At 38.9% G+C, this 24,756-nt stretch overlaps 1 protein-coding gene across 7 annotated transcripts in view; it reads left to right on the top strand.

Moving 5' to 3' along the window:
• WWP1 (WW domain containing E3 ubiquitin protein ligase 1) overlaps positions 1 to 24,756 on the top strand; it is a 72,071-nt gene that overhangs the window by 27,328 nt on the left and 19,987 nt on the right. For 2 of the 7 annotated variants that reach the window (XM_080639716.1, XM_080639720.1), the window contains exons 1-12: positions 3,122 to 3,789; positions 7,073 to 7,211; positions 9,395 to 9,519; positions 12,304 to 12,441; positions 12,540 to 12,606; positions 14,768 to 14,949; positions 17,587 to 17,935; positions 19,952 to 20,047; positions 20,645 to 20,819; positions 24,251 to 24,305; positions 24,405 to 24,489; positions 24,587 to 24,715. In XM_080639716.1, coding sequence (XP_080495842.1) covers positions 3,702 to 3,789; positions 7,073 to 7,211; positions 9,395 to 9,519; positions 12,304 to 12,441; positions 12,540 to 12,606; positions 14,768 to 14,949; positions 17,587 to 17,935; positions 19,952 to 20,047; positions 20,645 to 20,819; positions 24,251 to 24,305; positions 24,405 to 24,489; positions 24,587 to 24,715 — 1,628 coding nt within the window. In that variant the 5' untranslated portion in view covers positions 3,122 to 3,701. Of the gene's footprint in view, positions 1 to 3,121; positions 3,790 to 7,072; positions 7,212 to 8,782; positions 8,827 to 9,394; positions 9,520 to 12,303; positions 12,442 to 12,539; positions 12,607 to 14,767; positions 14,950 to 17,586; positions 17,936 to 19,951; positions 20,048 to 20,644; positions 20,820 to 24,250; positions 24,306 to 24,404; positions 24,490 to 24,586; positions 24,716 to 24,756 lie in introns of those variants that run through there. The other 5 variants (XM_080639717.1, XM_080639719.1, XM_080639718.1 and 2 more) reach the window with 5 other exon arrangements.

Here is a 24,756-nt window from a genome sequence, read left to right as displayed (position 1 = left end):
GGCACAAATTCTATAGAGGGAACACACATAATTGAAATTCTACAAAAAAGATGGGCAGTTTTAGTGAACTCCAAGCTGAAAATGGGTGCAATGTTATAGTGAAGCTGTAGAAGATGCTGGAGGAGATCACAAAATTTGCTACCTTTTCAAAAGATTAAGGTCTTTGATTACTTGATATGTAATAAAAGTTACATATATTGAGTATCATATAGGTATGTTGTATTATCCTTAGAGCAGCAGGTTGGATTACACAGATTCATGGAATTATTTAGGTTGGAAGAGACCTTTGGGGATTTCCTAGTCCATTCTTCTGCTGAAGGCAGAATGACCTTTGAAGTTGGATCAGGTTGCTCAAGGTGTTGTCCAGCTGAATTTTAAGTATCTCAAAGGCTGTAGATTACCGGCTTGGGCAGCTTGTTCTGGTGATACACTACATCACTGTGAAAATGTTTTTCTTTCCATCAAATTGGAATTTACTATGTTGCATCTTGTGACTATTTTTTTCCTTTTGCTGTGCTGGCTCTCAGAGTTTGAGACAGAATTCAGCCGTCCCAGAATCTGCTGGAAGAAGCCACAGTGGGCTACAAGCAATTCTGCAAATTTCTGATTGTGCTGAGGGCACTTTTTTTCAACAGATGTTGAACAGGCCTAGTAGGTTCTGCATTTTGCCACTTACAGATAAGGACTGGTCTGGGATGTGACCATCAGTGTCAGTCTTAGTTGCTCTTTCTGTGTGCTGGCAGGGCAGAACAAAGGCTTATTGTAATCCAGAGATAAGTAAAATGCATCTAGGTAAATAAGTTTGATATCTAATTACATAGTTAAAAGTGGTAATGTTACCAGCAAGTAGTTAGATACTGTGCATAAATACATATATGCACATATAGGTGTATGTGCATGCATGTCTCTATATACGTATCATTTTACCATTGATGAATAGCTTGAACTTTTCAGGAATCCTGAGAAATCTGGGAATCCTGAAATAAAAACGAATGCATGACTGAGAATATATTTAAAGCTGTCTTGAACAAAAATTGGAAAAAACCATGATTAAGACACCATGTCTTAAAAAAAGGTGCATCTCAACATACATCATGCTGAATGGTCCAAAGACAATTAGGTTATCTGAGGAAAAAATACACTGTTGAAGAGTCCCCAAAATGTTTTTTTTTTTTTTTTTTTAATTAGATAAGAGAAAAACCTTAAAACTGATTAACCTTGTGTAAGAATCGCAGAACTTGATAACATGATCGATCACCGAAACTGGCAATAACTAATAACATAGATAGAGCCACCTGTAGATTGAATATATGGAACTGTAGAAAACTGAGTTACACAAATGACCTGTATCTCAGATCTGTGTATGCAGGCAGAAATCATCATTTTGTTATCCTCTACTATACTGCTCCTTATGTAAGTGGTGTATTTTTCTGGCACTGGAGCTTCTCTTGACTTCAGAAGATCTAGTTCAAGGATCGAAGTGGGACGAAATCTGTACAATCTTTAGGATTAGTTTTCTGAAGGTTTACTTCTTTAACCAGGCTTTATTGCAAGATCAGAGGAATGCAAAAAAGTTTGTATCCCACTAACTTTTATATGTGTCTCTAGTATATATTCTCAGAATACTGTAATCTAGAAATACAGGATGGAACTTTTTAGTCTCCCTTTCAGACAATTTAGTTAACTTCCACTTACTTTTCAATTAGCAAGTACCATACAGAAAAGTCATACTTAGGCGGTAATTCCAAGTGGCTGAAAATACTCAGCTTTGCATCAGTTTGAAATGAAAAGGATGATTGAGCTGCCAGAGCCACCGAGGGAGTCTCAGGTCCTCGACAGGACTTCCCCAGCAGCCGGCAGCTCAGCTAATGCGAGCAGCTGACTCACGGGGGCGGAGCCAGGAGGAGCGGCACCAGCCCTGAGTGGTTATAAACCTGCCCCTGGGAGCGTGAGTGACCATGAGCGTGGCGAACAGGGTGAGTTGAGGCAGTTTGTGTGGCAGTTCGTGCGACAGCTCGCGCCGGCAGGCGAGCAGGATGGTGAGTACTCACCGTATGACGAGGGGACGGTCTGGTAGCTCTGCTCTGGCTGCTCCTGCCATGGCCAGTGTAGGCACCCAGACAGAGCCGATGAGAGGGGAGGCTGCAGCGCAGAGCTCAGAGTGTAGAGAGTGCCTGCACTGGTCTCGTGAGGGAACGGTGCCAAATGGGCAGGCCTGCACTCGGTGCTCCTTGGTGGAGGTCCTCCTGCAGCAGGTGGCTGAGCTGCGGGATGCTGTCAATAGATTGCAAGATGTCAGGGAAGCTGAGAGGAAGCAGGAATGCTTGCTCCAGGCCCAAACTGTGCAAGGGCCTCAAGTATCTCCTGCAGCTCATGGAGGAGAGGAGGAGGCCGTCAACCCAGAAAGCTGAGAAACAATAACAACAAAAAACGACAAAAAAAGGAGGAAGAGGACAATTACAAGCAAGGGGTTTCCTCCTAAAGCTGTTGTCCCCACCCAGAACCGCTTTGGTGTCCTGCAGGTGGCTAAGGAGGAAGCGCACTCGCACCAGAAACAAGCGGCTGATGAACTGGTAAAGAAGATCACTACTGGTGGTGCGAGGAAAAAGAGGCTAGTCATAGTGGTAGGGGACTCTACTTTGAAAGGGACAGAAGCACTCATCTGTTGGCCTGACCCAAGGGAGGTGTGTTGCCTGCCTGGGGCACGGATCAGGGATGCTGCAGAGAGGCTGCCTGCTCTAGTAAGTCCCATGGACTATTACCGACTTCTAGTGATCCATGTGGGTGCTAGTGATGTTGATAGCAGCAGCCTGGAGAACATAAAGAAGGACTACAGAGCCCTGGGAGAGGTGGTTAGGGGCTCTGGAGCTCAGATTGTCTTTTTGTCAATTCTCCAGGATACAGGCGAGGACCTTAAAAAAGCTAGGAGGATTGGCCAGGTTAATAATTGGTTAAACGGGTGGTGTCATACTCAGGGGTTTGGGTATCTTGAACATGGGACCCAAGTTAGTAGGCCAAGTCTACTGGGGGCTGGTAGAGCTGGTCTGACAATGAAGGGGAAGAGCAGTTTTGGTAGGAGGCTTGCCAGGCTGGTCAAGGTTTCTTTAAACTAGATGTGTTGGGGGAGGGGGGCATCGTTTCATCCCAACACACCCAGTCAGTTGCCAGCACCTATAATAAATGCTCGTAGCGATGTAGAGATATTCCAGCCGCTCCAGCCAATGAGCCGGCTTCCTTTGGAGCTCGGCTCAAATGCCTCTATACAAACGTCAGCAGCATGGGGAACAAACAAGAGGAATTAGAGATGTGTGCACGTCTACAGGGGTATGATATAAGAGGCCTCACAGAAACATGGTGGGATGGCTCCTATGACTGGAGTGTTGGAATGGAAGATTACAGGCTCTTTAGAAAATACAGGCATGGCAGACGGGGAAGGGGAGTTGCTATTTATGTGAGAGATAGGCTGGAGAGCATGGAACTCTGTCTGGGGACGGGTGAGCAGTTGACAGAGAGTTTGTGGGTCAGGGTTAAAGGGAGAGCAGCAATGGGAGACATTACTGTGGGGATCTGTTACAGACCGCCTGATCTAGAGGAACCTGTGGATAAAGTGCTCTACAGACAGATAGGAACGGCCTCAACGCTCACAGGCCCTTGTTCTCATGGGGGACTTCAACCACCCTGTTACCTGCTAGAGCAACGGTATGGCCCGGCACAAGCAATCCAGGAGGTTCCTTGACTGCGTGGAAGACAACTTCCTTCTGCAAGTAATAGAGGAGCCGACAAGGAGAGGTGCCGTGCTTGACCTTGTGCTCACCAACAGGGAAGGGCTGGTTGGAATGTGACACTCCAGGGCAGCCTTGGATGCAGTGTCGATGAGATGGTTGAATTCGAGATCCTCAGGACAGTGAGAAGAGCATGCAGCAAGCTCACTGCCCTGGACTTCAAGAGAGCAGACTTTGGCCTCTTCGGGAACGTGCTTAGTGAGGTTCCATGGGATATAGCCTTAGAGGGCAGGGGGGCCCAAGACTCTTGGTTGTTATTCAAGGATCACCTGCTCCAAGCTCAGGAGTGTTGTGTCCTGACTAGAGGGAAGTGCGGCAGGGGGGCCCAAGACTCTTGGTTGTTATTCAAGGATCACCTGCTCCAAGCTCAGGAGTGTTGTGTCCTGACTAGAGGGAAGTGCAGCAGGAGGGCCAGGAGACCTCCTTGGATGGATAAGGAGCTGCTCAGGAAAATTCAAGGGAAAAAAGAGGCTTATAGAAGGTGGAAGCAGGGACAGGCGGCCTGGGAAGAATACAGGAATGATGTCCGGGAAGCTAGGGACCAGGTGAGGAAGGCTAAGGCCCAGTTAGAACTGAACTTGGCTAGGGATGTTAAGAATAATAGGAAGGGATTCTGTAGGTACGTAGCGAGTAAAAGACAGATTAGGGACAACGTAGGCCCCTTTACGGAACATATCAGGAAAACTGGGCTACCCAGGATTTGGAGCAGGCTGAGGTTCTTAATGACTTCTTGGCCTCGGTCTTCACTGGCAAAGGCTCTGGCCGCACCACCCAAGTCTTGGAAGGTGAACACAGGGACTGTGAGAATGAAGACCCTAGGCCCACTGTAGGAGAGGATCTGGTTCGAGACCATCTTAAAAACCTGAACGTACACAAGTCCATGGGACCTGACAACATCCATCCACGGGTCCTGAAGGAGCTGGCAAATGAAGTTGCTAAGTCACTGGCCATCATATTTGAAAAATCATGGCAGTCAGGTGAAGTTCCCAACGACTGGAAGAAGGGAAATATAACCCCCATTTTCAAGAAGGGGAAAATGGATGACCTGGGGAATTACAGACCAGTCAGTCTCACCTCTGTGCCTGGCAAAAACTTGGAGCAGATTCTCCTGGAAGGCGTGCTAAGGCACATGAAAAACAAGGAGGTGGTTGGTGACAGCCAGCATGGCTTCACTAAGGGGAAATCCTGCCTGACCAATTTGGTGGCCTTCTATGATGGGGCTACGGAACTGGTGGACAGGGGCAGAGCAGTTGACGTCATCTACCTGGACTTGTGCAAAGCCTTCGACACTGTCCCACATGACATCCTTGTCTCTAAATTGGAGAGACATGAATTTGATGGGTGGACCACTCGGTGGATAAAGAACTGGCTGGATGGCCGCACGCAAAGAGTTGTGGTCAATGGCTCGATGTCCAGCTGGAGACCAGTAACGAGTGGTGTCCCTCAGGGATCGCTGTTGAGACCGGTCTTGTTCAGCATCTTTGTCGGTGACATGGACAGTGGGATTGAGTGGACCCTCAGCAAGTTTGCCGATGACACCAAGCTGTGTGGTTTGGTTGACACACCGGAGGGAAGGGATGGCATCCAGAGGGACCTTGACACACTTGTGAGGTGGGCTGATGCCAACCTTATGAAGTTTAACCATGCCAAGTGCAAGGTCCTACAGCTGGGTCGGAGCAATCCCAGGCACGGCTACAGGTTGGGCAGAGAAGAGATTCAGAGCAGCCCTGCGGAAAAAGGCTTGGGGGTGTTGGTCGATGAGAAAATGAACATCAGCCGGCTTCAGTGTGCGCTCGCAGCCCTGAAAGCCAACTGTATCCTGGGCTGCATCAAGAGGAGCGTGGCCAGCAGGTCGAAGGAGGTGATCCTGCCCCTCTACTCTGCTCTCGTGAGACCTCACTTGGAGTATTGTGTGCAGTTCTGGTGTCCTCAACATAACAAGGAAACGGAACTGTTGGAACAAGTCCAGAGGAGGGCCACAAGGATGATCAGGGGACTGGAGCACCTCCCGTATGAAGATAGGCTGAGAAAGTTGGGTCTGTTCAGCCTGGAGAAGAGAAGGCTGCGTGGAGACCTCATAGCAGCCTTCCAGTATCTGAAAGCGGGCTATAGGGATGCTGGGGATGGACTATTCATCAGGGACTGTAGTGACAGGACAAGGGATAATGGATTCAAACTTAAACAGGGAAGTTTAGATTGGATATGAGGAAGAAATTCTTTGCTGTTAGAGTGGTGAGGCACTGGAATGGGTTGCCCAGGGAAGTTGTGAATGCTCCATCCTTGGCGTTGTTTAAGGCCAGGTTGGATGAGGCCTTGGGTGCCATGGTTTAGTGTGAGATGTCCTTGCCCATGGCAAGGGGGTTGGAACTAGATGATCTTAAGGTCCTTTCCAACCCTAACTATTCTGTGATTCTATGATTGAATTATGGGAGGAATGAGAGGGGAGGCATAGCCAGCAGGTAAGTACAGCTGTATATCCATTAAGGTGGTCTTCTGAAGACAACATCTGTCTGAAAGAGAGTCTAAAATGTGGGAAGTTAGATTCCTGTTGGTTTTTATACTGACTTCCTCAGCTGGGTGAGGAAGGGGGAGAGCAGATTTATGTTCAGGAGTCCTGAAGACCTCACCAGTGATTTGGAGTTAGAAAAAATAGATTCTTTGGTCATTTGCTGTTTCTCAAATATTTAGCTGAAACTCTTGAGTTCATCTGAAAAACTGTTTCAATAGGAGAAACTTGAGAGTTTATTTCTTACTTTTAACAAACAGAGATGTTAAGCCACAAGTTAACCACACAGGTAATATATACAAGGAAATGAAGCTGTGTGTACAGGCTTTGCTGCACAGGGACATACATACATATTGGAGCAGGCCTGAACTGCATATGCTTTCATGACTACATATAATTAAAAAAAAAAAAGGCTGGTAATCTTTCAGATGTTGTATGTCTTCATACTTTGGTATTTTTAGTTAAGTAAGAGTAAGAAGAACAATGAGAAAATAAACCAAAAAACCCAAATGATTTTCAGTATTTAGCCCTAAAATAGGCGTACTGTCTCTCCAACCTGTCCTGCCAGTATGTAGTGAAGAGAATATGTCACACTTTGTTTCAACTGCCTGACACAGTAGCTTTTGGAAATAAAAGCTAACATTTTAGCATTGATGTCATTATATTAGTTGAAATAGAAAGGTGAGGAATAACATTGTCATGCTGTGTTTCATTCATTGTGTAGGCAGCACATTTTTTTTCAGTAACAGTATGCTGTTACAGATAAAGCAATGTATTTTACTAGTTTCCAGTGCCAAACTGAAACGAAGAAAGAATTGGTTTGGAACAACTTTCTACACGGAATTAAGTGCAGATGGAGAAATTAAGAAAACAGCAAAATCAAGTAGTTCTTCAAATCCAAAATGGGATGAGCAGCTGACAGTGTAAGTAGATTTTTTTGGTTGTTTAATACTGTTTATTAGGCAGGCATTTCAGGAAAATGTTTACTAATCTTGGCTGCCTGCATAGTTGTTTTTCCTGGCCGTTAATGACTAAATGCAGACATAAGATGATATTTATTTCAAATTATTTTTTTTTCTCAATTCTTACAGTGTTTTGAGAATATTTTTTGTACAATGTTCCTTTCATGCAGTTGCTGTGGACCATTCAAGTTTAAAATTTTTCTCTAGGTGATGATACTAATTGTAGCAATGTCGTTCTCAACTTTAAAAAGAAAACAAAAAATCTCAGTTGAATAAGTAGTAGTTTAGAGGAAGGTCGTTTTGTCCTTTAAATGTCCTAATGAAAGGACACACACAGAAACAGTTTACTGCAAAGTGACCTTGCAAGTTATCCCAATATTTGATTTTTTTAATCATCTCGTGGTTTAATTTTGTTTACCTGTGCTGCAAGTGTTAATATACCTGTATATGGCTTTGAAGAGCTGGCAGTCTTGCACTGTACAATTTACAAGAATGTATTATTATACCAGCAAGATTGTACTGCTTCAGATTTGGGTCTGGAAGCAGCATAGCTACTATCAAGTGGCACTGTACACATGCTGGTACATTTTGCAGTGTTGACTAGTTTTTTTTTTTCAAAATTCAGCTTTGTTAGCAGTAGGAACCATGCCAGGTTCCTATAACTTAACAGTGCTGGAGAGTGTGGAGTGGTACAACATACCTAGCTTTGGGAACTGTTTGCTTTGGAACACTTACTTATTAACTGCAGATTTGGGCTGAAGCAATTAGGGTATTCCTGTGTCACATGTCTCATTTTTTTAGGTTTAATGGAGCTTATTAGCCCTTTGCAGCATTGTAAAAGAGAATAGTGTAGTCCTGGACCTGACAATCATTTCCAGGATTTATTACTAGCACAAGTACAGAGCTATCAGTGTATTCACAGAATCCAAAGTTTCTGTTGAGGAGGCAGTTTGATTTGGGAGAATTTGGTGAGCTGATAAAATGAGGTAATTTGACATACACAGTATAGCCAAACAGACTTACTCCATCATCAGTATTAGGATCTTACTCTTATATATACCAGCAATATGTTCTCCATGTATATGGGTCTTGGTTTTTTTCTTTTCTTTGTCACGTAAGTAATTTAGTAAGACTACTGTTAGAAGGCAGCTTATTCAAAATGCAAAAATACGTTTGCTCATGGGTTTCAGCAAAAACAACTCACATTGTCCAGCATGTTCAAGTGACTATAAAGCTAGCCTTGCTGTTGAAAGGGTGGGGGATTTTTTCAGTGATATTTTCATCAATGTCGACATAACTTTCTGTATCCAGAACTGATTGATATGTGGCTTTTGACTTTTTGCAGAGCAACCATTCCACTCCATTATTCATAGTCAGGAGCACTTTTGCAGTACTAGATCCTGTAGTATGAAACTTATTTTCCAGGACCTAGCGTAGCTTCCAGTTTTCCTTCTTGAGGAGGGGAGAGATCACTGCCAAAGGTTATCATAATATACTCTAATTGGGTCTGTTATGTTTCTGCTTCCCTCCAGTTTTTACTTTAGCTTCATCATTTGATTTTTCCCCTCTGATTTCTGTGAGTATGCTTTATGGTTTTATATATATTTGTGAATTCACAAATAATGTTTTATCAACACTTTCATGGGAAGCTGATACCTATTAAGTAGGTTCTTCCTGCTTGCAAGAAGCTGATTGTTTGCTTTTTCCTTTTTTCTTAAAAAAATCTTTTGTATTTTTCTAGTGATAAATATATTTGCCAAATTTTTTCTTCACATTTAATAATGTGAGTTTTTAATTAGAATTCTGGAATAGTGAGAAATAAGGAAAATACGTCTTTTGTAAATAGAGAGATGTGTTTTATATAACAGACTTGAGCTTTAGTGTAGGTTATTCTGATACTCCTCAAATTTCTTATGTTATAGTAATGGACTTTAAGTTTGATCTTAAATGTAGGTATCGTAGTGTTTGCAGTTCTTAGTTAAAAGTTTCCCCTTGAAGTACAAAACCTCATTTCAGTTAATTAATATCAAGAACTGCAATAATTATAAGAAAGCAAATTAAGGTCAAATGCTCCTAATAACAAGAATAAATACTTAAAAACCTTTATATATATATTTTTAAAAAAAACTGTATTTTATATGCAGGAATGTGACTCCACAGACTACGCTGGAATTTAGAGTGTGGAGCCATCACACTTTAAAAGCAGATGCTTTATTAGGAAGAGCCACTGTAGACTTGAGACAAGCTTTGGAAATGCACAATAGAAAATGTAAGTTACCATGAAGAGTATTTTGAGTAGAGTTGTTATTACTAATCTATATATCAAAATGGCAACCAGACTACTAACTACACATGTAATTACAACTGGCTTTCAGTTGATGTCTTGTCTCTTTTAGAGATGTCTGTGCTGTCAAGAGCAGTTTAAAAGTAACAATGGCATATAATAATTTTGAAGCAAACATTAGGGTATGAGTTACTACAAATTAAGTAAAAATGGAAGTGATGAAATACAGTGTTTTGTGGCAAACTAATAACTAATTTGCTAGAAAATCTGTTTCAGACTTGGTAAAAGAGGTCTAAGCTTTCGGAAAAGCCATCTATTTAATTCTTCGTGTTTTCCTTCTTTGGGATCACTTACAGAAAGGCTGAATATTTTTCCCTCATAATATACCTTCTCAGAAAGCAGTAGGAACCACTGATTAATGAAAGAAGCAAGAGCTTCCTTTTAGTACATTAGAGATTGTTGTATTCTATGTAACTTCTGATTTTAGTTGTTTTTAATACAGTTAAAACCAGGTCTTCTTTATCTAATTTGTGTTGATTTTTTTTTTCTGTTAGTGCAAGAAGATGGTGAATCCACACTTTAAATTCCATTCCAGAGTGGCAGTAGAATTCCAGCTAAGCCAGTCTCACATTTTAGATATGCATACCTGAGAGCTCTGTTCAGGGAGGTGGAGGGGTAGGAAAGCTGAAAAAAAGCTTAATTTTTCTGATGCTCAGAGAAAATTGCAACAGAATCCAAAAGCAAGTGGGATTTCTTCAACAGTATTGTAAAGATTCTGCCCAGGATTCCATAGCTAGGCAGAGAAGTTGTTTCCTTGTCAAGTTATAACCCTCCCATACTATCAGAAGAAACCAGGGTTTTAATAATGATAGCAAAAAAAAACCAAAAAACAAAGGATATATTTTAACTATGTCTAAGAAAATAGTTAATGCTTTATCACTGTATATCTAGGGGTTGTAGGATCCAACAACTCTGCAAATTCTTTCAGGGAATGGTTGAGTGTGTTAGTTGTACTTTGCACCAAAAGTAATATATGTGCAGTGTTTTTCATTTGGGCAAATCAGCAGTTTGACGCACACTGTACTATCCAGTAGTTCACCAGTAGTATAACTTTGTTGGTATCACTTAGTCATTCAGTTATTGATAATAGCTAATCTAAAATGCAGCACTTGAAAAGCTCTTTACTGAAGAAAATGTAAAGGGGAAGTCCTCTAAACGCAGAGACTTTAGAATTAGTGCTGTTATTTTCTCCTGCTGAACACTACCAGTACTGAGTTGCTTCCCACACTCCTCCCAGCTTTCTTGCCAGCTCAGCTCAACTGAAGCCAACTGTTGATCTGGTCTGGGGAGATAACTTGTTAAAATAGCATTAGCTAAACCAATCACCCTGTGCAGAAAGGATAATTTATAAATATGTTAACTTTACAACTCAGTGGTAGGTTTCTTCTTCTCTCAGATAGTAGCATTTTCCAAAATGCAGACTGCTTAATAATTCTGTAGATTTGGGAGCTTTGTGCTTGCTCCAGTGAAATACTTTGAAATCCAGTGTAATATCGCAGTGGGCGTCTACAAGTCACTATACCACTGCCCAACATTGTCGAACCTGCTCTTTAAAGTAACAGCTTGGGGGTATCTAGCAATAGTTCATGGTAACCTTCTCTGTTTTCGTGTTTATTGTTCATTTACGATATATGTTAAGAATGGAAAAAAAAAAAAGGAAATGCTAGTTTAATGCATCAAGTGTACTGTAAGCTTTAACTTTAGCTTAGAGTGGTATCATATAGAGGGAAACATGGTGGTATAACTTGAAAAATTTATCTTTTAATCTGAGACAACAAATGCTGAAAGGCCTTAACCATTTTAATCTGATTAATGCAAATTCATAGCTGACTGTGTCTGGATTTGACATGTAGTTTTAAACACTGTACTAGTAATGATTGCTTTAGAGAGAATTATGCAGCATCCACAGTATGTCTTACTTCTGGATTATGTATGTCTCTCTAACAAATATGTGCATTACTTATCAGTCATATAGAATTCTTTAACTGCACCATGTGTATATTTTTTGTATATCTCAATTATCTCAATATTTCTTGGTGAAAATAGTTTCTAATTTAATTTTTGGTTACGTAAGTATCTTCTCTGTTACTGTTTAATCTCTCGGAGTTGGGATCTATGAAAATGCTAGTGAGGATTTACCAAAAATAATTTTAAGAAATGAGGAAGGACTCTGCAGTCTTTGCATTTAATTCTTCCTTAAAGTGATGTTCTTTTCAGTGGTCACTTTAGAATTAGTTTTGGAAGGTGATATGGGAAATGAACATAAGCTCTGGTTATAGAATGAGGTTCCCAGTGACTTGTAATATTTGGATGTGGAGTTCAGAAGTTGATTGACTTTAAGCTGTCTCATATTATGTTAGTGCATAATTTCAAAAGGGGCTTAGTGGAAACAGCAAACCTGGAAAATCATTAACAACAAAGTAATGAAGCCATGTGGATCTTACAGCATACCTATAGAATATCCTATGTAAATGGACAATTAATTTTTACAATAAACTGCGCCTTCCCCCACAGTAGATGTAAATTTACACATCTCCTTAGAGATTTTTGTTGATTTGAATCATCTGAATATTCCTCATGTTCTGTTTTGTGCAACTAAATATGAATCATGTTTTTGCCTTGAAAGTCTTCTAACGTTGTTTAAAATTTAATTTTTTCTTTATCCCTTCTTTCGTTATCTCCCGCTACCCATCCTAACTACATTTTTAGTGGAGAAGGTGAAAGAACAGTTGAAACTCTCTCTAGAAAACAAGAGTGGCATGGTGCAAACAGGTGAACTGATAGTTGTGCTAGATGGTTTGATTGTTGAACAAGAATCTCTTACAAATCTCAGTTCATCAGCAACAAGTAAGTTAAAATAATTAAATCAGATGGTAATATTTTGATTAAGATTTCAAACAGACATAATAGAATATTTCTGTTGAATTTGTTTTCTTACTGTTCAGTAGAAGTTCAGCAAAATGGCGAGGCTGTGCATGAAAGCAGAGATGCTTCAGCAAGAAGTACATCCAGGTTGGAATATTTTTTTGTGTGTGTTTTGCGCTATATGAAATGTGTTAGCAAATTTATAAGTTGAAATCTTTGAGTTGGTTGTGTGTTGTTTTTTGTAGGGTTTGTTTGTTTATTTTTTCCAAAGGCAATAGACTTTAACTGTCAAGACATAAATAATGTTACCAGATGTTTTAGAAACATTACTTATATGATAATTACATAGTTTAGCTTGAGGAGAGTTAAATTTACAACTCTGTTCTTCCTCTGCTGCTAGAGTCTGCTCACCACTACTTTAGCATTACCTCTTGCATGTGTAGCCCTCTGAACATAGTTCAACTGGTTTGAAGTCTACTAAATGCTGCGGCAGACATTAGGGGAGCAGTGGTTCAATGTGGTTTTGTGTACTTACTTCATTTTCTTTTCTTATGTTGTGTAAGAACCGTTTCTATTAATGTGTACTACCTTGTTGCAGCATACCAACTGAACGGAAGAAATAAAAACTAAATTACTGTCCCTCACCCAGTTCCTTTTCAAGGTTATGATCAGGAATTGAAGAGACTTGTATTGAGTTTAGGGAGGAGTATGCAGAGCACTGATGCAAAGGATTTGCCTGTTTCAATCTGAAGTGGCAAGAAATGCCACTTCAACCTGCCTGCTTCAACCTGAAGTAGCTTTGGGGTCAATTTAGAGCTTAATTCTTGGCTTCTGTATCTTTATTGCAGCTCCAGGACTGCCTGAACAGAAGTAGGAGTAAATTGTTTGCTCCCTTACTGCTAGTGAATCAAATAAATAGGTCAATGTTCAGATCAACTTAATGTTACTGGCCTGCTCAGTTACTTTGCAGTGAACCCCTCTCCATTTAAGTTCTTGGCATACATGATAGATTGGAGAAACATACAGTTGCTATGCATTTGAATGACGGGAACACATTTGTCCTTGAACACTCAACTTGATTCTTTTTTTGAATATGTGGAAGTTTGTTCCCCCTGGGTGCCCAATATGAGGAAGTGAGTATAAAGTAAAAGGTTGTTTCTCCTTAGTTTTCATTAGAAAGTTTGGAACTGTTAAGCATACTGATTTGAAACAGTAGTTAACAATCATTTGTTTTCATTCAGCTGTTGTTGCTAGAGGTGCAGCTTTTACTGGGTACCTGCTCTTGATACTGGTATTTTGATTACAGCAGTTTTCCATAGAACTATCCAGCAGTTTTTATTTAAAGTTTTAAAATTTAGAGACAAAAGTTTTAAGGTAGCTTCTCTGTATGTCTTTAGGAAGCAAATCGGCTTTGTAGTCTAGAGCTGAAAGAAATAATACTTTAATTCTCTATTTATAGTACTCCTTTGAAGTTGGGTAACTAGTTCGTTAGCATGGAAATGCTGCTTCTTCCTTTCTTACTCTGCAAAGTGGGACTTCTGTCAGATTTTCAGATTTGTTTTGTCATCTGTTTAAATTCTCTTTAATTTTTAGCCTCCTTGAGAAGATGGGGAGTTGGCATTGAATGTAATTTTCACAATACGTGTCTCTGGTGGGTGGCTTTAAGCGTTTTGTGATAGATTTAGGTAAAAACAGCGTAATTGAACAAGAGACTTCCTATTCACAAGCCCTGACGCTATATTTAATTTCATGTGGCCTTATAAACACAGAGCTGTCTGTGTGTATCTGTCCTCACAATGTCCAATCCTGCCTATGTATAGAGAAGCTCATCTTATTTTCCTTTACTGAGGGGAAATTTTGTTACTTTCTTATGTTATCACTAGAATAATTTTTGGAGATAAGACAAAAACCCCCAACTGTTCCACTTACTTAATGAGAAATAGAGTTTTCCTGCTCATAGCTGCTCTTTGAAAGGCCTCTAAGGCAGTTTTGGAAGATGTGACAGGTGCATCAGTCTGTTCAACTCAATTCTAGTATGTCATTACAAGTAAAAAGATTAAGTGGAAAAGGATAATCTTATTTGTTATCTGAAATCCTCAAAACTAAAATTTGCCTTTTGTTCCTTAATTGTTTTGGTGTTGCACTTGACTTATCTAGGCTGTAAAAATTATGTTACAAACTGTTGTGAATTTACTTTCATTTCTTTATTTGTTTCTTTAGTGTGATTTAGTGTATGATTTGGTTTAGTTGCATACCTGATTAACGTGTTGTTTGGGGTAACCTAAAATGATCTCTTATTTTTACCAAGATCTGCTTGTGACATTTCTAATGGGGTAGACAATCAAGTACCTTCTGACTCTATAGTACAGAATACATTCTGTGTAGAAGTTGTGAATGGAGACAGCACACCATCTCCTACTCATGCTGCAGCCAGGCCCCAAAATACACCAGAACCAAAACAACTTGCAGCTCAGCCTGTCAACAGCACTGGTAAGAATGGGAGAATTATGAAAAATGTTCCATTAAGCTCTTTTATCTAGTTGAAATGTATCTGAACTTGACACAACTTTGTCTATATTTTTTGTTAGATTTCAAAAATACTGAAGGGATGTTTCTGGGCTTGAATTTATAATCCTATGTGCCCACTTCTTTGAATTTTTCTGGAGTTAGACCCATTCTTGAATGTATAAAGTTCCATACTTCAGAACCTTCAGTAGAAATAGGCAAGCTGTTAATAAACAGTAAAACAGAGACTGTCAAACTTTCTGTAATAGAGTGGGAAATGTGGGTATGGTGGAAAGATAGCAGAAACAGTTATGAACTTTACAAGCTAATAATTGAATTAGGCCCTATCTGAAGCTTTTCTCTACTTGGAGAATTTTAATTTGATTCCCCTTTCTTTCCAGTTGAAGGCCAGAGGGCATATATATTATTTAGACATTGCTCCCTTTTTCTTCAGTAGCAGAGAGATCCATTTGAAATCTGTATGAGGATAGGGTAATTGCAAAAATAATTGTTTTGTTCAAATAGTAATATTGATGAAATCATCACTGGGCTTGCACTGAGGCACTGATAGAGCAGTCTTCAACTGCTGTACCAGTTAGTGGGGACTTTTTTAAGGGAAGGCATAAAACAGGTCTCCAGCATTTGTTGATGACAGACTTCTCTCTATCCCACACACTACTGGGCTTAGCAGGATTGCATTTTCATGTGATGTTGCCAGAATTGCTGTTTTAGATCTCGCTGGTGAGGTAACCAGCTGATGTAATGTTTTATAGATCTGTTTTGGCGATTAGCTTACTAAAGAGCTGGTGATTTGTCAGTTAATTTGCTTCTAACTTTGTTACGTAATCCCATTCACTCTTTCATGTGGATGAATTGTGGTTATTTTTTTTTTTTTTTAATGAAAGCTAAAATTTCAGTTGGCTTTTTTCCTATGAAAGTAAAATTGCTGCTACTTAAAACAGAAGCTTAAAGAAATGTGATCAGATTGTAGTTATGTGGGGGATTTTTTAATGATACGGTTTACATTTGATTGAAATAATGCAAAGTCTTGACATGTCTTGATGTAGTTAACCTGTTCTGTGTGAGCTGGAAGTAGGGACAGATTATTCTGAAATAGTTGTGTTCAAAAAGCAAAGCATTTACAGATTTTACAAGTCTGCTGCTGTCTGTACAATCATGCTTTATGCTGCATTATCAAGAAAATACTTAAAAGCTCAGTGATACTTGTTTAAAGAAACTGACTCCCCAGTTTAAGTGCATTGCGTGTAATTCTTTGACCTGCTTTTCTGACAATTTAGGAAAGCAAGAAATTGCTGACATTATATACACATTGCAAGTCATAAGTAGAATGTAGCTATTTATTTACTTTATAACAGTCTTGCAAACGAACTCTTTAAAATGCTGGAACAGTGGTTTGTAGCCACTAGTCTAGGGCTCAATTTTGCAAATCTGTATTGATAAAGTTATGAGTATAGAGCAGCTGTATTGGCCTCAGTCCTTAGAATTGTAAGTGGATAGTATGCTGTTAGGTTACTTGAAGTTGGTGTTGCATATTACATTTAGTCTTGTAGAAAAGTAGTTCCAGCTCTGTAAGAGGTCCAAATGAGTTTAAATAGAATTGTCAGTGTCTGGTGTTGATTAGTCTTGCAGAAAATGAAAACTGTGAATGATTTTGCTCTGCTTTTAATTAATAGGGCCTTGACATTTAATGGGGTCCTACTGACTGCTGTACCTGATTTCACTTGTCTAAGACAAGATCTTGTGCTGCCATACTTTCTGTTAAGCTCTGCAGATGATTGGTATTGATGTATGGTTGGCCAATTGGGCTTGGAAGTATTAAAGCCTACTTAGCCCCCTTTTCATGCTAAATCCGTGCCTGCTTTAAACCTTTTATGAGATTATACTTGCTTGAGTTGGATGACATTTGTGTTGTTCTTTAAAAGACAGAAATTGATTTACTTTGTGATTCTGAAATTACTTTCTTTGGTCATTGGACTATGTAAGTTGAATTAGACAAATACTGGTTTTTACATTTTAACCCCACTTTTGGAGGGGGGAATTTTTTTTTTTTTTACGCTAGTCACACACAGGTGTGTTTTGCTGAATTGTAGGGTTCTTTACCTCAACTCTGAAAAAGGAAAAGATAAAAATAATCTCTAAGAACTGCATCTTAGTTTTCTAAATTTCATGGTATTTTTTTGTCTCTTCAAATTTTTCTTTCATGTCATACTGATTGAGATTCTTTTTTAAAGTTGGTATAAGTTCATGGCAAATAAGTTTCAAAGCAAATAAAGCAGTAGTGTTTTCTGGTCCTAAGCAGATGGATACATTTGCTAATCTAAAGAGTAAAATGTAATGTTGACCAAGATATGCAGAAACTAAGGAATTACCTTAGCAGGGAAGTCTATAGAGTGGGGCTTGCAGGCTCTGAGTTTTAATTACAGCTTTAACTGAGGCAGGTGCATTGTGACTTTTTGTCATCTTAAACAAAAATAATGCTTATGGCATATAGGTGTGACTTAAACATATTCCTTCGGTGCTGTTTACTACAAAAGTTAGTAATTTGAAAAACACATCTCAGCAGATTATAATACGCAAATGGTCTTATTTCCCATTTCTCAGTTAATGGCGAATCGTCCTCCTCTGCACCAGAAGCTGGTAATCCTTCTGTCTCTGAGGCTCCAGTAGATTCAGTTGAAGCTCCCACATCTTCAGATTGCACTAACGCTACAGCAGAAACTCAGTCAACAGCAGACGCAGCAAGCTGTTCTGAAAGCCATGCTTCTGCATCACCTGTTGCATCTGCTGGACTAGAACCTGCAGGTGCAACAGACTGTGCTCAACCTAATGCTAGAAACAGTGTATCAGCAGATGCAGCAAAACCAAGGGAATCCTCCTCCACCTCAAGTGCATCTGTAGAACCTGCAAGACAGCAGTCTGGTAATGCGAGTACAGAACCTTTGCCACCAGGGTATGTGGGCTTGAATTTAATGCTGTAATTGTGTTTTGTCTGAATGTGCACATGAAGAAACAGAAATTTGATTCTGTAATTGGATTGCCAAATGCAGATCTGTTTGCTGAGATGGGGTTATTTGATCTAAAATGAGGCTTGTACTGCTGCTGTAACTGGCTAGTAGCTCTTGTCCCAGTAATGACTGATAACAAATTTGCTGAGATGGTATTGTGGTCCAAATAGACAAACTCTTGGGAATTATAGACATGAAGACTTCTCATTTGATGTATTCAGACTTACTTGGGTCATAATTTGTTACTTGTTTGGCTCTTAAACTATGAGACTGTAGTAGGGACAAAAATACAGAGAACTGAAATTTGATAAAATACTTGTAGGTGCTTACTGTGTAATAGTAATGTTAGAAGTAAAATTACAGATTTGAAGTGTATGTATGTGCTCAGAATAGCAAGAAACTTTTAATTCTGCTAGACTGTTAGGAACTCCTACTGTGGTCCTAAACCTTAAATGAAAAATTAAAGATGTGCTCAGACATTAGATGAAAATATACTACTTGCTCAAATACAGAATCTAATAGATGCTTTCATGTTTGAGTGAAAAGATGTCTTCAGTAACTAATTGGAAATACTGACATTTCTGTAATATTCTAGATATTAACTATTACAGCATTTTCTGAACACATAAATTGTTTCTTAACCCAAAGTGTATATACCATGTGTCATTGTAGCTAATCTTTCAAGAGCCTGTCTTGTACCTGCTCCCTCTTTAGGAGGTTCAGTAAGTTATTAGTAACACTTCACTTGAGTTTCTGCAGTTGGGTAAACATGAAAACAAGCACATAAAAAGATAGAAATATTGTGTAGATATTGTTGGGGAAGAGCTACAAAGTTTTTAATTTTCAGATGCTTTGACAGTGGAGGCTCTTTATGGGTGGGAATTCCTGTGGTCATCCACACAGTCTTTTTTAATTAATTATATGGTTTCCCACTGAGGACAGGGTCATGAGTGCCAGTGTGCACTATGGCCGCATGCATTGCTTCTTCATTCCACCCTGATTAGGTTTCTCTGGGTTGTGTTTTGTGTGTGTGCTTCCTCCCTGCCCCTTCATCCCATCTTGTTCAGTCCATTATGTTCAGCTCTAGTAACTCTGTAACATACTGCTGCTCCTCCCTTATCTTCTTGTAATCTTAGCATTTAGCCTCTTGAACTGCAGAAAACATTTTGTAGGATTTTTATAGGATACCCTGTAATGGTAAGAAAATGCATGTTGAGTCCTATTAGTGGCAGGCAAGGTGTTCTGCCTACCTCTTTAGGTGTATAAGAAAAACATGTATCTGATGCAAGCAAAGGCATCGGCTTTTCATCTAACATTTATCCTGGTTTCCTCTCCCATTTATAAATACTTCTATTGCATTATTACAGTTCTCAGCAGCATGGAACTTCAGTTGTTTTATAATGTTTGGCCCTCTCTCCATCTTCAGTAAAAGTTTGCTTTGCAGCTAAAACTGAAGAAATAATACCCAGGGATATCAGATAGATAAATTACCAGGACAGGAAATAGAAACACAGGAAAACCATATGATAGTACACATTTCAGGTTCACTGTGAAAGATCTTGTTGTTCGTTGGATAGAGGCACAGTGCTTTGAAATGTACCTCTTTCCTTGAGAGGCGTGGAGTTCAAAATGCAAAGAATGCGTCTCTAAGTACTTTTTGAATGAGCTTATCTTAGTATTCAAGCCTTGAGCAGATAATTAATTGCCTTTGTTTTCAGATACCTTAAATAGAATTTGAAAATGCTTGTGAATATTGGTCTATGCGCATTTTGTGTACCAAGTCACTTTATGGTGATACCAGTTCAATAAGAAGTAACAGAATATATTCTAGTGTGAGTTTTCTCTGGTGTTTTAGAATGAGTTTTGGATCATAGTGTTTTCATTCAGTTCCAAGGTTCCTTTTTGGTTTAGTGGGAAGTAATTTTCACCTTGACTTACATGAAAGTCTTTTTGTCTTGAAGGTGGGAGCAAAGAAAGGATCCTCATGGTAGAACCTATTATGTTGATCACAACACACGAACTACAACATGGGAAAGACCACAGCCCTTGCCTCCTGGGTAATGTAGACTTTTTTTATTTAAATATGATAAAGAGACTATCTTTTTTTGTTTGTTTGTTTTTGGCTTTTTTTGGTGTAGGAAAAATACCAGCTTTTGTAAGCAGCTCATTAAAACTGTGTTGTGGATCATATAGTAAGAAATTCTAGCTTTCAGATAATTTAGAATTGTATTAATTGCAGCTATTATTATAGGAAAATTGGTACTGTATATGTTGTTTGTTCTGATCATTTGTTCAAATACAGCTACTAAATTATTTTGTTCTTCCTTTAAAACTTAAGCACATATCACCACCTTTACTTGGGTGGCACCATTGCGCTGGTTTCAAACCTCAAATTTCTTGAAAAGTGTTTTCTGTGAAGCCTGCCAATGTTACTTGTGGTTACAGGAATTTATGACATTAAAAATGAGATGACAAATTGCTGAGCATGCTATTGCTTGAATTTTGTGTTTGCTCAATGTGTTTGTTGTCCTCCAACTCCAAGGTTGGAGACTTTAGAAATTAAATTCATACTTCATTCAAGTAATGTCTGGGAGTTCAGCATAAAGAGAAAATCAGTTACGGAATTAGCTGTTAACATTTGGGTTTCTTAAAAGCTGGGAAAGAAGAGTCGATGATCGTGGAAGAGTTTACTATGTGGACCACAACACCAGAACAACAACGTGGCAGCGACCAACAATGGAATCAGTCAGAAACTTTGAGCAATGGCAGTCTCAACGGAATCAACTGCAGGGAGCTATGCAGCAATTTAACCAACGATACCTCTATTCGGTAAAATTTCTCACATCAATTTTTCATATTAAATTAGAAATGAGTAGGGAGGTATAGATATGCTTTTTCTTCTTTAACTTTTTCTAAAGTGATTTTGGAACTGTTCAGCCATGTGCGTTATGAGATGTTTGGCATCAGTAATTCAGATTCTGGTTCTGTGAAAATGTTTGTAAAAGTTGTCCTTGAAGGTTGTTGGTTCCCTGATTTTTGAGCCTTGTGTACTGCATGATACTTAAAACCTTTAGTGACAGCAGTAAGAAGTAAAACTAAAGAAGTCCCTTAACTGAAAGGGAATGTAAAAGCTGAGTTATGGGCATTTTGAACATTAAATGGCCTTCAAAACTGTTTTAGTGATTAGGAGTCATTCATTAGTACAGGTGGCAATTTTTCCACTTTGAGCTCATTTTCAAGCTTATGCACCTGGTTCAGCTCTGGAATTTTCTACATGGTTTTTCATTTCTCTCAAATAGTTGCTCACTTACTTCTGCCGGAAGAAAATACCATGAATAGCTTCAAAGAAGATAGTTCTTGAGGTAGATTTTTTTTTTTTTTGGTGTGACTGGCTAAATAGGATAGTTACATTTTTTAGAGTTAAGAATGATGGTGCCTGCATGTCGCTGTCACTCTAAACCAGTCCATTTTAGGAATTGTGCTTGGTCTCTTAAAAAAAAAAAAAAAAAGATCCAGTCCCAGAGACTTTGATATGTAGCAAAGCTGTAGTGCTTTAAAGAAGAAACCATTGAAGTACAGGTCTGAAACAGTTTCATTGAACTAGGACTCTGTGCATTCCAGACCTAACTTTGCTTTGAATTTGATGGACTTTTATTCAGGTACCTGTCTGAAGTAAAGGATGCTGCAGTATTCTTACATTTAACGGTTCTCAGCCTCTCATCTGTTTAGACCTTATATGTCATCACTAGCAACAGGAGAAACATGCATCACCACTTAAGTCCTGGAGCTGTTCATCAAAGTCACTTTATCTCATGAAATTTGAGAAAGATAGAATGGTTGAGATTGGAGGGGACCTCTGGAAGTCATCTGATCCAACCACCCTGCTCTAGCAAGGTCACCTGCAGCCAGTTGCCTAGTATCCAAACAGCTTTTGAGTATCTTCAAGGATGGAGACTGCACAATCTCCCTGGGCAACCCATGCCAGTGCTCATTCACTCTCACAGTGAAAAAGCGCTTCCTGATATTCAGAGGGAATGCCTATTGCCTCAGGTCCTGACACTGGGCACCACAGGGAAGAGCCTGGCTCCATCTTTTTTGCACCCTCCCTTCAGATACTTGTACACATTGGTAACTTTTAATGCAAATCCAGGAATCACAGCTGAAACATAACAAGCCAAGAATTCCCACTAAGCAACTTTTTGTACTCGTGTACTACTTTGATCAGTTGCTTAAACATCTAAGAAACTCACACTTTTCCTGACCCAAAGACTTTTTTTTTTTTTTTTTTTTCTTTTGAGCTAGACTTATTCTCTCAGGAAATAATATTTTTTTTTTTTTTAATTAAACTGTGTTCCTTCATTTAATAATAACAAGTCTTACTGAAACCCATATACTAACTTCTTAAGATGTCCCCTCAGACTTTAGAATCATTGAATTAAGATTTGTTTGTGAGGCAGAATATACTTTAAGGAAGAGAGAAGATGACTGTACTGTTAGCATCACTTTGGAATTCTAAGTAGTGTGTCAGTTGCGTACCTAGAACTAACATATTGTGGGTAAAAAAATTGAAATTATATTGAAGAAATTATGGGGGTTTTGTGTGCAGTGTTGTGGTTTTGGTCTTTTTTTTTCTTTCTTTAGTACTGCTGTATACTTTTCTTCTAGAATTGTTAAGGTCAAACTAGAATTAGCTTTTCTTCCTTTGGTGACATACCAGGACTCCAGGACTCTCCCTGTATAGCAGCTTAAAAGTGAGGTTGTAATTTATTGCTTGGGAAAAAAATGTATTAATACTTTTCATGAGTAAGAGAATGTTTCAGTTACCTTGAATGGTCAAAGCTAAATCATGTGAAGGGAGAAAAATGGATAGGATGTAGCTAATTTAGTTAATTTAATTTTATTTTTACCCCAGTTAATGTACTCCTTTTGCTAGAGAATCTGGTTCATTCCGTGGCACTGCCTAGTGTTTAGGAGTGTTCTGTTAAATTTACATTAGCCAGCAGCGCACACAAATCCTTGGACTCATTAAGAAGATCAGAAATCTCTGAATTGTGCTGCCATTCAGTTCTTTGGCAGACAGCATTTTCTTTTGTGCGCTATTCTTTTTATACTCACCACAGAGAAATCTTTGGTTACAGAGTCATTGTGACTGAAGTTCCCAAAAGCACAAAAGGCTTACTGCATTTGCTGCTGAGATAATGGTAATTCTCTGTTCACGTCTAATTAGCTGGTGGCTGGAACAAAGAGGCGGCTTGATTTTGAGTGTAAATATTGCATTTTTTTCTGACCCTTGCTCTGTTTCTGTTTCACAGGAAAAATACTGAAGTACTGAAGATTTTTTTTTTTTTTTTTTTAGCCTGAATTTGCTGTTGTAAACTCTTAAGTGTATTTGAGATTTTTTGGATTGCAAATGCAATATAAAGCAGTATTAGTAGCAAGGTGATCCTTAAGATACTGTTTTGATAATGCAGTTTGATCCCCATGTATCAAAATTCCGTTCTGCACAACAACAGCAGCAAAAGAAGGGAATTTTAGTGTGCAAAAAATTTTAGGGAGTGGATGCTTTTAATTATAAATCAGAGCATGGATCCTGCAGTTTGGGGGATTTCTGCCTTCTAGTTTTTATTTTTCCCGTGCTTTTTATTGTTGGGAGCTACCTGGGGACTAATGCAAGGTTACAATATATTATGGGCTTAGCATGGTTTTACATAATAATTTCATCTGGGTTTTTAAAATTTTTTTTTCCTTTTACCCTTATTGTCTGTTGGTATAATTTTAACCATCCATGTATTTTGATGATTGCAGCTGCAGTTGCTAAAAATGACCAGGTCTGAAAATAGCCAAACATCCAGGGAAGACATCATGTATTGAGGAAGCAAAAAACCCTGTGTTGGCAGTAATCACTGTGCTTGCAAACATATCTTATGTAAAGCATGTTCTTCAGCAAGAACATTGTGTTTATCTGTTTATACATTCTTCTGCAAAATTTCTGTGAACTCTACATCTTTTAAGACCAGTGAGTCTCAAGTGTGCTGTAGGAAGGGAAATACAGGGTACATTGGCTTGAAAGCAGTAGAGACAAATGTACAAATCATATCTTATTATCATATAATCTGTGTTTCCTCTCAAAAGCAGACTAAAAATGGCATGATGTTTTTCAGTGTGAATAGTCTTCAGAACTAGTGGTAATCATAAAACACATTAAGGAAAAAATACAAATAATAATTGGTCTAACTGAGGGTCCTCTTATTTTTAAATAGGCTTCGATGTTGTCAGCAGAAAATGACCCACTTGGGCCTTTACCACCAGGTTGGGGTAAGTTAATTGGCTGTTGATTTCAGGAAGTGACAGTTACAAAAATTTATAATGCAGTTGTTATATAGTGTTTGGTTTTTTTTTTTTTTTTTTTCCTAGAAAGGAGAGTGGATTCAAATGATAGGGTGTATTTTGTAAATCATAACACAAAGACAACACAGTGGGAAGACCCTCGAACTCAAGGGTAGGTGTGTATATTGATTGTGAAATAAAAAGGTCTTGCTTAATTCTCAGATATCATGATATGGGGGAAAAAGTACTGTCTGCAATTTCTTCTGCAGTTTACAAAATGAAGACCCCCTTCCAGAGGGCTGGGAAATCAGATATACAAGAGAAGGTGTCAGATACTTTGTTGACCATAATACAAGAACCACCACCTTCAATGATCCTCGTACTGGGAAATCATCTGTGTAAGTGAGAAATCAAATATATTTTTTAATGTTTAAACTTC

Source organism: Psittacula echo (assembly GCF_963264785.1).
Source record: "Psittacula echo genome assembly, contig: SUPER_2_unloc_1, whole genome shotgun sequence".
Taxonomy (NCBI): domain Eukaryota; kingdom Metazoa; phylum Chordata; class Aves; order Psittaciformes; family Psittacidae; genus Psittacula; species Psittacula echo.
Note: the sequence above shows the minus strand (reverse complement) of the source record. Positions and strands in the feature narration are given on the sequence as shown.